General features: G+C 35.8%; 1 protein-coding gene across 4 annotated transcripts in view; it reads left to right on the top strand.

Moving 5' to 3' along the window:
- Positions 1-13,281, top strand: part of BTBD9 (BTB domain containing 9) — a 540,815-nt gene that overhangs the window by 80,433 nt on the left and 447,101 nt on the right. For all 4 annotated transcript variants that reach the window (XM_077161674.1, XM_077161670.1, XM_077161671.1 and 1 more), the window contains 2 exons: positions 4,572-4,791; positions 7,265-7,384. In XM_077161674.1, the coding sequence (XP_077017789.1) occupies positions 4,572-4,791; positions 7,265-7,384 (340 nt within the window). The remainder of the gene's footprint in view (positions 1-4,571; positions 4,792-7,264; positions 7,385-13,281) is intronic.

Raw genomic sequence — 13,281 nt, 5'->3', positions numbered from 1 at the left:
ACAGGTAGTAGAAGGTGATTTAGGTGAAAGAATTGAGTAATGAGATTGTGGTGGGCAGAGAACTAAATCTCGAGCCAAATGATCCATCAGAGGTGAATGACCGTCTTACCTTATATGTAATAGAGAATCTGGTAAAGGATGATTAAGAAGATGAAACAATTAAAAAAGAGCACAAGATAATTAACCCTGCATCAATCAGATTTTGACACTATAGCTAGGGGCGAGTTCTGCCCTATTTTTCCTTAGTTTTTCTTTCTAATAATCAGCTTGTTTCTATCTAGCTATGGCATTTCAAAGCTTATTTTTTCCTTAATGTTTATAAAATGCATCAAAAATTGCAAATGCATAAATAACTATTGTTATCTATTTTCTTGTTTAATCGCACCACCTCATTTTTCCGAGAGCTTCTTTCTCTACTGATAGGCCAATTTAGACCCTAAGAATATTTATGGTTTGAATTATTTTATTATAACAAATTTTCTCATGATTACTTTTCCTATTAAGTTCATCACTTAGCTATTTTTCTCCAGTGAGATATTCAGATTAGTTACCATGTGAGACTTTCCACTTTCTGAAGTGGAATATTCTCCATTTTGAAGTAAAAGATACTCTCAGAGAATCTATGCCAAGAATGGTTAGAAAAAGTCTGAAGTACTTTTAAAACAAATTGCAAAAGAAGATTTAGGCATGTTAGAAATTTCATTTCCATCTTAGACTTCAGTCACAGTCATTTGAAACAGAAGAGTTTAGAGAGAATCAAGGGAGGCATCAGTTTCTAAATCTGAAAGCCCAGTGTTCCCATTCCCATTTTGCTTAGTCCGAAACTACTGGTATCAGAACTGGAGGAGATGGCTTCAGTGGTCAGCAGTATTAGACTTTGGACCCCCACATTTTGTACCCAGCAGTAAGGAAAAAATACTTACTTTTTTTTTTATTGTGTGATATAACATATATACAAAGCAAAGAAAGATAAAAGCCGTCGTTTTCAGAGCACTCTTCAACAAGTAGTTATAGGACAGATCCCAGAGTTTGTCATAGGCTACCAAACCATCATCTCAGATTTTTCCTTCTAGCTGCTCTGGAATATAGGAGGCTAGAGGGAATAAATATTTTTTATCATCACAATCGACTTTTTTTTGTAAAAAATAACATACATACAAAAAAGCAATAAATTTCACAGCACAGTACAACAATTAGTTGTAGTACTGATTTCAGAGTTTGGTATGGGTTATAATTCCACAATTTTAGGTTTTTATTTCTCGCTACTCTAAAATACTGGAGACTAAAAGAAATATCAGTTTAATGATTCAGCACTCATATTCGTTTGTAAAACCCTACCTTCTCTGTATAACTCTACCACCTCTGTATAACTTATCACTTTCTTTTTTTTTTTTTCTTTCTGATAAGTTTTATTCTCTGTTTAACTTATCACCTTTGATCTTGCTATCCCACTCTCTAGCAGTATTTGGGGTATGGCCATTCTAGCTTTTTCATGTTAGAAGGGGCTGTTAGTAATTGTTAGAGGTAGGGAGATGAAACTAGCTGATGTTCTGTAGAGGCTGGGCCCTCTAGGTTTCAGGACTTAATCTTGTCCAAGGACCCATATGCCAGTTGTAGGTTTCTGGAAAGTTACCCTAATGCATGGAACCTTTGTAGAATCTTAGATGTTGCCCTAGGTGTTCTTTAGGATTGGCTGGAATGGTTTTGATTGGGATTTGGAAATGCTTACTTTTAACAAGTAGTTATGTATCACTGATATCTGAAAAGCACAGATTTGAAGCTAATCTCTATAATAGCTTTTGTTTGCTTGCTTCCCTGTAAAGTGTTTCAGCTCTAGATTGAGGCATCACAAGGCGGGGCCTATTTCTGTCTAATTCGTTGAGGTATTTCTAATGCCTCAAACAATACCTGGTACAGAATGAGGCCTCAGTAAATGTTTTTGACTGAGTAACTGCTTCATATTTATACAGCACGTTAGCATCTCCTATTTGTAATATAATCTTTACAATAACCCTGTAAAGTGAATTGTACAAAGTATTACACATTTTTAGATGAGAAGCAGATTCAGAGAGACTAAGTGGCCTTTGCAAGTGGTAGAGCCTGAGTCTCAAACTTAGATCTTTTCCCTTTAAGTCCAACATTATTTTTCATGATATCCGATTATCAGTTTCTTGTCTTTGGTTCTTAAGCAACCTTAGAGGAAAGGGGTTAGGAAGAAAGGGAAGGTATGGTCATTGTTCTAGTTTGCTAGCTGCCGGAATGCAATATGCCAGAAACGAATGGCTTTTAGAAAGGGGAATTTAATGAGTTGCTAGTTTACAGTTCTAAGACCAAGAAAATGTCCCAATCAAAACAAGTCTATAGACATGTCCAGTTTAAGGCATCCGGGGAGAGATACCTCGGTTCAAGAAGGCTGATGAAGTTCAGGGTTTCTCTCTCAAGTGGAAAGACACATGGTGAACACAGTCACAGTTTCTCTCTCAGTTTGAAGGGCACATGGTAAGCAAGGCATCGTCTGCTACTTTCTCTCCTGGCTTCTTGTTTCATGAAGCTCCCTGGGAGGCATTTTCCTTCTTCATCTTCAAAGGTCTCTGGCTTATAGACTCTACTTCGTAGTGCTGCAGCATTCTCTGCTCTCTCTGAATCTCTCATTTTCCAAAATATTTCCTCTTTTATAGGACCCCAGTAAACCAATCAAGATCCACCCAAATGGGTGGAGACGTGTCGTCCCCTAATCCAGTTTAACAACCACTCTTGACTAAATCACATCATCCAGGGAGATGATCTGATTACAGTTTCAAACATACAGTATGGAATAGGAATTATTCTACCTTTATGAAATGGGATTTTGATTAAAACATGGCTTTTCTAGGGGGCATACTTCCTTTCAAACCAGCACAGTCATCATAACAGAAACCTGTGATAATGGAGGTGGCAGAGCATTGTGTTAAGAGCAGGGCCCTTGAAGCAGACTGCCTGCATTCTCATTGCCACTCTGCCACTTGCTGGCTGTGTGACCATGGGCCAATGAGTCCAAAAACCTTTTTCTGCCTCCACTTCCCCATTAGCTAAATGGACGTGATAACAGTACTTAACTCAAAGGATTGTTATGAGGAGTAAATCAAAGGAATTAATATTTGCAAAATGCTTAGAACAATGTTCTACATATATTATGCATTATAGTAGAGTTTCTAAATAAATGAAAAAGTAAAGTTGAAAATATGGATGATTATCACCAGTCAATAGAATTTAGGAAGTTATGCATCTTTAGCACCTAGGCTTCTGGTAAGCATGCCTGTGATTCTTCTGCTCAGTTGCCTGGTTCTTTTTTTAGTTAACCATCACCCATTTTTTTCAACTGCATTTATCATCTTATTCTGCAGCCAGTTTCTTTCCTTGTCTTCATTTGAAATTTTTAAAACCTTACGTTTTCCAAGAATTGTGCAATGATAATTAATTCACCACCCTTTCCATACAAGCCCAAATTTGGTTCACACTTGCTCTATTAAAATCACATAGCTGAGATATATATGAACTGTTAAAATTAAGTAGTTACTTACAGACTCTAAATTGGCTTAGTACTCATTACTGTGTGCTTTTTAAATATACCTTTCATAGCAATAATAGCCATCTATCTTTAGAGCTTGTTACGTGCATCACAGACATCTCATTTACTCCTTAAAAACAAAATGAAACAAAACAGAACGCCTGAGAGATAGGTTTTACCCGATTGAGGAAATTTAAGATTCAGAGATGGTAATTTTCCCAAAGTGATGCAGCTGGTTAAAAGTTACAGCCATTGTTTAAACTCTCATTCTGAAGCTCAAGCTCTTAACATCTGCTTTATGCTGCCTTTTGTCTGTCCTTGGAGAGTGTCAGTTACAGAATGTCAGTACCTGAAGTACATGTTCCATATATGTGAAGCATGATTTGCATAGAGAACTTTAGAATCCCAGGAATAATTGGCACTTAATATATATATTTGATGTTGGAAAGAGGAAGGGATTTAATGTTAACAATATTATTGATTTTGATGACAGACTGAATTTTCATTTTTAAAAGTTCTAAAGTGAGGTAAAACTGTATCTTTCTTATAAACATATCCTTGTATTTTTAGCTCCATATCCATATATTACTAACATCTGTGTTCTGTTGGAACCTTTTTTTTTTTTCCCCAATGTCTGACCTGTCTGTTTTGGTTTATACATTGTCCAAATGACAGATACAGGTCATTTTACATGCTTTTTTTGGTCCAGATATTAAATAAAATCTACTAATAGAATGAACTCAGCAGAGCTGATTTGTTTGTCTTAGTACATGTTTCTTCTAACATTACTGACTTTTTCTTAATATCATCAGTCCTAGACACTTTGTGGCCATGATAGTAATATTAAATTTAGACTTTGGATGGTATCTTAATCCTCAAAAACTTTCCATATCCCTATCTCTATAGACATAGATTAAATGCAGATACTGGAATCATCTAGAATGTTAGCATTTTATCTTTTCCCCGAAAGGTAGAATCATCTCAAAATAACTATTAACCTTGTGTTTTCTGTTTTTAACTGTAGTACCAGAAGAAAACATTGCAACTATGAAGTATGGAGCCCAGGTTGTAAAAGGGGAGTTGAAGTCTGCATTATTAGATGGTGATACTCAAAATTATGACTTGGATCATGGATTTTCTAGGCACCCAATTGATGATGACTGCCGTTCTGGCATTGAGATTAAGTTAGGTCAGCCGTCTATTATCAACCACATACGGATACTCTTATGGGACCGCGATAGCCGGTAAGTCATTAGCATGACTTAAAGAGAAACTGACTATGTTTGATTGAAAATGATCTAACTTTGTGATTATCTACTTCTGTGTTTTCAGATTTTGATGGTTTATTTCTTTGTGATCACTTTGCTGTTTTTCTCTTGAAGTTAAGTTTTTGGGGCAAGAGTTAAAGGCCATTTTCCTTTACAAAATAATGTTTTTTCCCTGTTTATAAAAATAACGTGTTCATTGTTGAAAGGATGGGAAATATAAAAAAGTACAAAGGTGAGAATAAAAGTTACTAGTAATCTTACCGCTTATTAATGTCTTTACATATATCTAAACTTCATTTATTATGCGTAATAACACACACACTCAAAATAGAAACCTACACCTGCATACTTTTACAAAACAGAGATTAAATGTACAAAAAGTAACTTCTCTTTTTAATTAATACTTTGTGACCTTTTTACCCTTTAAAAATATTCCTTTAAAATGTTACTTTTAATGGCTGTCTGGTATTACACCATATAGATTACCATTATTTATTTACTAGATTTCTTACTTTTAGATATTATAATAACTTTTAAATACGTTTTTATCCTGTGATGGAAAGAAATAATCCCTTTTAGTGTGGATAAATATTATCCTTAAAGAAATTTGTAAAAAATGTCTGATGGACTTCAACGTAGGAACCCACCCAGTGTCACAGTGGCTTCAGGATTCTGTTATTCTCTAGCCACTGTGATACTTTCACATGCTGATGCTTCTAGGGAGCAATGATGATGGCAGAAGTAGTAGAGCAGTATAGGCCACCAAGAACTCTCTCTCGTTGCTGCTGATTGTTAGACTAGACCCTTGAAACTGGTCTACAGAGCTTCCTACGCCTACTTAAGCCTCTCTGGGTCTGGGCATGAAGGGCTTAATAAAAATGGTGATGATACCCTGCACATCTTGCAGGACACTGTGTTTCTCTTGTTAGCACCACTGGCCCCACCTTGGTGTTTTAGGCCACTTGTGCCAGGGTTGGAGGGAAGCTTTATAGAATGCATATATATTTTTCCTATATGCATGAATGTTTGATTATCTGTCCTTGTTTCTTTTTGATTGAGGATATATTTCCTGATTTCTGTCGTCTTGGATATAATTTGATGTTTTATTGGCAAAATGGGCTTATTCACATAATGTAATTTCCAAGTGTCTCTCATTAATAGTAGCTAAATAATACTACTACTTATATAGCACTTTTCTCTTTTATTTGCCCAACAGTATTTGAATTCATATGTTCATTTATTTAATTAATAGTGAAATTACTATTAAAAAATAAAAAGTTTAGTTTGTTTCAAGCTGAAAGCAGTTATCATTTCTATGATGGTAAATATTTATGGGCCACTTTATTTTAGTATGTGCTTTACTTTCATGGAACATATAATGTTCTTTTCTCATAGAAGTTGTTATAATTCTAAGCAAAGGTAAAAAATTCAAAACCTTAAGTGAAAAGGATTCTGACATGTGTTTTAAAATTGCATCCTACATTACTGATAACCCAGAGAGATTCAATAAAATGTTATAACCTGTTTGGGACTGAGCGATAAAATGAATGGGGTAAGGGGATGGGAGAAAATGAGGGGGTGACACAAAATAAGCGACCTTTTCTGGCCACAACTGTTGGTTGCAGGCTGACATTTATGGTCACCTAAATCTTTGGAGATTGTTCCTGTTGATATTACAGTCCAAGTAATAACTGCATCTCAAATTTAAATTTGGCTTATGACAGGGGCTATGGGTTTGTTTAGTATGGGACCAGCATGTAATGTGGTTCAGGGCAGCTGACAAGGGGAAGATGATAGGCTATTTTCATTACTGCCAGATTATTAGCTGGCAAATTTTAAGTTGTACCCGAAAGAAACTTATATTATCTCTTCACCCATGTCATTTATTTTCCTGCAGGCTGCATGTATGTGTGGGCTGTTAGGAGACTGGAGGGAGCAGGAGATATGCTAGCTTTTGTGGGGAATCATTTTGAGTTGGCTTTCCTCCTGAGAAGGGTAGGGCTGAGCACTCAGGCCAGGGAAAAAGCTCACTGTCTACTTTTTTGTTTGCATTCTCTCTTGGTCATGGCTTTATTAATCTGTTAATGAGGTATCAGTGCGGCATCCTGGCCCTTTTTGAAAAGGAACAAATGTCTTGCTTGCCTGATATCTGCTAAGCACTGTGCTAGACCCTGGGGATGAAGATAAATATGGCCTGGTCCTTGTTCTTAAATAGCTTATGATTTAGTAAGGGAGACAGACATGCTGAGAGGTAATTTTGATTACGTGAAGATGAATGGTACAATGGAGAAGTATATGTAGCTTTCACTGTTATCAGAATTTGATTATTATGCAAAAATGTATTTAGGGAATTCTGTATCTTTGTACCTTTTAATGCTTTACTGAAGTTTGACTTTGTATTGTTATTTTAATATGATAATTTTTCTGCTTTTTCCCTTTGCATTCAAAGGTCTTATTCATACTTCATTGAAGTGTCTATGGATGAACTTGATTGGATCAGAGTGATTGATCATTCGCAATATCTGTGTCGTTCTTGGCAAAAGTTATATTTTCCAGCCCGTGTCTGCAGGTTAGTTCTTATGGATAATTAATGGTTTTTATTTTTGTGTAAAGAGATTTGAACTTTGAGAAAACAGAGTGCATTTTTCCATCTCATGGAGAAAGGAGTTTCTGAGAGTATCAGTTGCCAAATATATCCCAATTGCAAAAGTTAGGGAAGATAATGGAAAATTATCATTTTTAATATTTAGTGTTCCACAATGTATTGTGGAGCTATTTGTCCAGAATGTTTTATACTGTATTTATGTAGTAGGAATCTAAATGAATAAGAAAGAAACAGGGAATACCTGAGAAGTGGAAAGGCTTTTCACATTCGATGCTATACCTTGGCAACAGAGTTATTGTTAGAGGGTGAATTCATGTCAAGAAAGCTAGGGAAGATGTTTCTGTAGGCTCTCCTGGAAGTCCTTAGGGCCAGGAAAAAGTTTTTCGTTGCCGGTGTGCATGGTCTGGATATGTGTATTTTTTTCTTTAGGTCAGTGGTTATCAAATGGGATTTGACAGAGTAGTTGCTTAAAGTGGATTTGGGGTCTCCAGACTTACAGCCTCCCTTCAGAGACCCTTAGCTTTTATTATTACTCTATTTTGAAGCCCCGTCTAAGATTGTGGGTTTTTTTTTTTTTCTTTTTTTGTGTGCTGTATGGCGGGGTCACATTTCATTCTTTTTCCATGTGAGTATCCCGTTATTGCAGCACCATTTGTTGAATTTTTTGTTTGTTTTGTTTTTGTTAGTTTCTTTGTTTGTTTGGGAAGTGCATGGGTCGGGAATCAAACCTGGGTTTCCCTCATGGCAGGCGAGAATTCTACCACTGAATTCTTGTACCCCCAAGACGATTTTTTTTTATTTTTTTATTTTTACTGATGAAACCAAACAACATTCAAACACGAAGATTCTTAACATTTGAACATTCCATACTTGGTGTGCAATCAGTGCTTCACAATATAAGATTGTTTTTTAAGTGCTGAAAAATTACTGTTCAATATTTCATTTCTTCTTTTAGATTTATGCCATCTTTTTAACTTTCCATCTGAAATTCTGTACAAACTATATGAATTAATGAATTTTGGGAGTTGGGAAAGGTGGTTAAAAACCTCTGAAATTCTTTGTGTTAATATTCCTTTTGTACGATGGCTTTTTGTCTTTTCATATGTGTTTTATATCTTTGAGACTTGGAGGCACTCAATTCCTGTCCTTCCCATGACTCACAGGCTGCTTTGCCTGCAACCATACAATGCTTCTCTAACTTCACCTCAGTTTCTTTCCACTCATAGAGGAGACCCTCACAGGAGCCACCTAGAAACTACCCTCAGGTATTCTTTACCATAAAGTTAAGAGATCAAGGACAGAAAGTGATTGGTTCATTTAGAAATGCATGTCAGACAAAGAAGGGAAAGGATATGGTGTGTGTAAACCAGGGAGAATGGCCCTTCACCCCAACTGACCTACCATTGTGATTGATATGGATGGAGCAGTTGGGGATGTGCCACATACTTACTGTCTTGATCAGAAGTCACCCTTCTTATTATTACACTCGTGATCTGATAGCATAAGGGTGAATTCTTACCCCTACCACAGAAACCTCATAATACCTTTCCTCCTCTGGTTCGGTAAAGAATGTTGCCTACATTTTTTGTTATTATGGGTATACTGGACACAGTATTGTTACCTAGGGATCCTCTTGTGTGGAAATGAAGAAAAGCAATTTAATTACCCTGAAGAGGGACTGAAGTGTCTGAGGTCTTACAGTTGCTCTTTTATCAGAGGAATTTTGGATGGATTAAAATGAGAGAGATAAGGAACTGAGTGAAGATTCTGCATCTCAGAGCTGTCTAGGGATAATTCTAGAGTGACAGAGGGGCCCTGATGTGGAAGAGGAGATTGAGTCTGCATCGACTCAGGTTGTTAGAGTTTTTGCCGATTAAAAAATAAAACAGCATAACAACCAAAGCTCTGATGTGGACTGACTGTGTGTTTGTTTTTAATTTGAAAAAATAGAAAAGTGGCTCCTAGAACAAACCACTGAGAATGTAATACTAGCAGGACAGGGTCTGTGTACTTTATTAACATGAATGCATCAGTTCTATGGAGGGAGATGAGTGCTTGCACTCATGATCTCTGGGTTTTAGAAAATATACTTCCTCCTCATTTATTAATGGGCATTATTTATACTCCCTTATTTTTTCTTCCCTTTCTGGCCCTGTCTTTGTTGGTATAATTTTTTCCCTGTTGTAGAGCCTGGTTGTATTCATGATGGTAGTTTTGTCTTAGAATAGCCAACTCCCAACTCTAGTCCAGAAAAATTGAGCAAAGATGATATTAGAAATAGTGATGAACAAGAAAAGAAAGTAGTCTTGATATCCATATTAGTACAGATTTTTAAAGAATTTATAATCACTTTAGCTTATTATATTAGTTACTGCATTCGTTCATAAATTCTGCCTTTTGGAATAGGTTGTAGTTTTGACAGTATTTTAAAAAGCACCTTAGACAAATCTATATTGATTATCCATGGATGTCTTACATTTGCTGGTTCTGATCTTCACAATTATTTATTGACTAAACAATGTTCTAAATAGATTTATTTCAAGAACTTCACTGGATATATAAAAATTATTTCTTTAGCACGTAAGTATTCAGTTTTCATTTTGTTAGTTAATTTGCATGTTTGTATGTCACCTTTGTTCTTCTATGTCCTTTACATGTTTGTCTTGCCTCTAAAATTACAAACTCTTAGAGGTAAAGAACATAAATTCAAATCTTTTAGTATTCTTGCACAGTACTCAGGCTATAACCTTACATGCAGTAGGTACTCTATAAATGTTAGCACAGGTTTCATAATGTCAAGGCATTGCCTGAATAATGAAGAGTGAGATTATTTTAACATTAATATGTACATATATTCCCTGATACCTTTTATCAACATACTTGTGAAAAGGTATATGAGTGGCTGAAAAACTGTGAGTGGTAAATGGTTCCGTGATGCTTGCAAAACAGAAAATATTCTGTTTTTCTTCAAGAAACTAAATTTTGAGATTAATCCTGAAGGATGTATGAGTCATATTTGATGAAAGATTGCATCTGATATGTTCGTAAAAGAAGAGATACTCTATGAATTGGGGAATGTGAGATTTTTCTACCCTTCTTTCTGAGTCTAAGCTAAATTGCATGTATATCAGCATTGTGTGGTAGAAAAACCACAGGCTGTGGAATAGGATAGCGCCCTTCTTACATCCAGGTGATCTCAGTAAAATTCTATCTCTCTGCACCCTCATTTCTGTACCAGTGAGGGACAGGAATAACAACAGCCCCTTCCTGGGGTTTGCTGTGAATGTTAAATGACATCATGTATATACAAGTACCTAGCACAATGACTAGTCCAAAGTAGAAGCTCAGCAAATTGTAGTTTTTTATTGTTTCTCCTAATTTCTGAGGCTCTCTTTAGAGAAAGAGTCATTTCTGCCCTTCTCTCTGTCCCTGGAGACTTTTACTAGGAGGAAGCATTCCTTACCTCAGGAGTCTATTCTTTTTTAATGCTTTCCATGTTGCCAGTTCATATATAGCAACCTGAAACATGCCTAAAATCTGTCTCTTTATCTTAATAAAAACATATCATGCTTCAAATATGTATGGAAGTTATGTATATTGTGGAATGTAACTCAGCATCTCACTTTGCCAAGATACTTGGCATTATCTAGTGACAATAAGGATACTACCAGACTTCAGAACAAGTCATCACTGTGAATGAGGGACAATTATCTGCCCTGTCTTTCTGGGCCCCATTTAGGAATTCATTGTAGGTTAAGTGGGAACTACTCTAAGTATCCAAAAGCTTATACCAATAACTACCCGCAATCCTGTCCTCCAACTAGGGATGAAGAAAAGTGATGTCAATTTCTTGACAATCTTTCATTTGCCCTTAGAACCATGTTATGTCTTATCAGCCTTTGCTTTTGCAGCAAAGGCAATTTCTGCCTTACTCATAAATTTTCCACTTTTCGAGTTGTCTTCTTGGCTATCTCACAAATTTTTTTCCAAGATCTTTCCACAGCTTTCTGAGATATGGTAGATCCTAGAACTGAGCAGAAGACACAAGTGAAACATGGCCAATATGGAATGCCTTGGGGGTATTTTAGGCCCCAGGGGTGGGGTTGGGTGGGGGTGTATCTAAAATTCTGGCTGTTTCTCGACATAGTGCTAGTAATTCAAGAGCTATATATAATGTTGCTGATATATGAGAAGCTTGAAAACATGGGTGTGAGTTGTGTAGATACAGATTTAGAGTCAGCCTCTGACTTGTAGTTTGAACCACATGAGTGATCTTGGTGTAAAATCCAGGAATCGAAGGAGAGGAATACTGGGGTAAAAGCAAAGTCCTTAAGGATATGCCTGTTGAGATAGGGAAGAAAAGAGTGGCAGGGATATTTACTGTAGGGCCAGCCAGAGACTAGAGGAGAATTAAGAGGAGCAGAGTTTACTCAAGGCAAGACCTGGAATAGAAGGAATGAACTCATTACGCAAAGTTGGGCTTCTTTCTTTCTTTCCTTTTGTTTTTAATTATAAAAATGGAAAAATATTTTCTTTATAAAATCATAATGTAGTACATATTTTAAATATTGATAAACCTTGCCCTCTGGAAAGGTTGTACCCACTTCTACCAGTAGCACATATAAATACCCCATTATCCCGACCGCTACCACAGGTTTTGTCAACATTTAGCCTATCTGATTTATGATTTCTAAAAGAATGATGTCTTATTTTAATTTGTATTCCTTTGATTATCAGTGAGGTAGAGTATCATTTTTTTTTTTTTTTTTTTTTTTGCATGGGCAGGCGCACCAGGAATCTAACCCGTGTCTCTGGCATAACAGGCAAGAACTCTGCCTGCTGAGCCACCGTGGCTTGCCCAAGAGTATCTTTTAATACTGGTGATTTGTAATTTCTTATTTGTGAAAAGCCTGTTTTTCCCTGTGCACATTTTTTTTTTCTTTTTGGCTTGCTTGTGAGAACTTTATATCAATATATTGACATATACCTATATTAAGCCATTATTCTTTTACCTGTCATGTATTGTGCGATTGGTTGTTAGCTGCTAATGTTTTATTGTCACCTTTTGCCTAATAGAATTTTGCTTTTTAAAAAATGTAGTTAAATCTGTCAAACCTTTTAAAAAATAATTTTAGTTTGTTATCACACCATTGTTAAATATTTTATATTTCATATATTTTTCTACTACTTAGTTTTATTTTATATCTAAATATTTAATCCATCCAGAATTTTTTAAATATATTTAGAGGTACAGATAGTCAGTTGACTAAAATTTTAAAATCTTTTCTTACTGTAGTGTTGTGTCTGTTGTATTTATCATATGCTAAATTCTAGTATATACTCTGTTCCATTAATTTCTGTGACTGTTGCTGAAAGTTTCTTAATTATTGTAGTTTCCTTTCCTTCCTTTTTTTCTTTTCTTAGAATGAGAAATTGTAATATGCCAAATATGTCATGGAAAAAAAAAGTGTGATAGAGTAGCTGTCAGCCTGTCTTCTAGTCTCAGTGGTCACATCAGAGGCTCTAAGTGACAAATATCTCAATAAGATGATTTCGCTTTCAATTACAACAAGAAAGTTTGGTGTATTTGACTACATAAAGAGTACATTTTTATTTATCTACTCATTTGTTTATTCATCATTTGCTCATTCATCATATAAGCGCCTACTTTGTGCTAGGAACCACTTGATACTAAGCATGTAGCCCTGTAGAAGTCTGCTAAGAACACATTAGGTAACTATAAGTGTTGTGAAGATGGTACTGTAATAGTCACTCGGATTAGGGGAAGGTGGTAGTTATTTTAAATACGAAGGTCAAGGAAGGTCAGAGAGAGAAATCCCTTTCAGCTAAGATGAAGGGAT

Source organism: Tamandua tetradactyla, chromosome 5 (assembly GCF_023851605.1).
Source record: "Tamandua tetradactyla isolate mTamTet1 chromosome 5, mTamTet1.pri, whole genome shotgun sequence".
Classification (NCBI taxonomy): Eukaryota; Metazoa; Chordata; class Mammalia; order Pilosa; family Myrmecophagidae; genus Tamandua; species Tamandua tetradactyla.
Note: the sequence above shows the minus strand (reverse complement) of the source record. Positions and strands in the feature narration are given on the sequence as shown.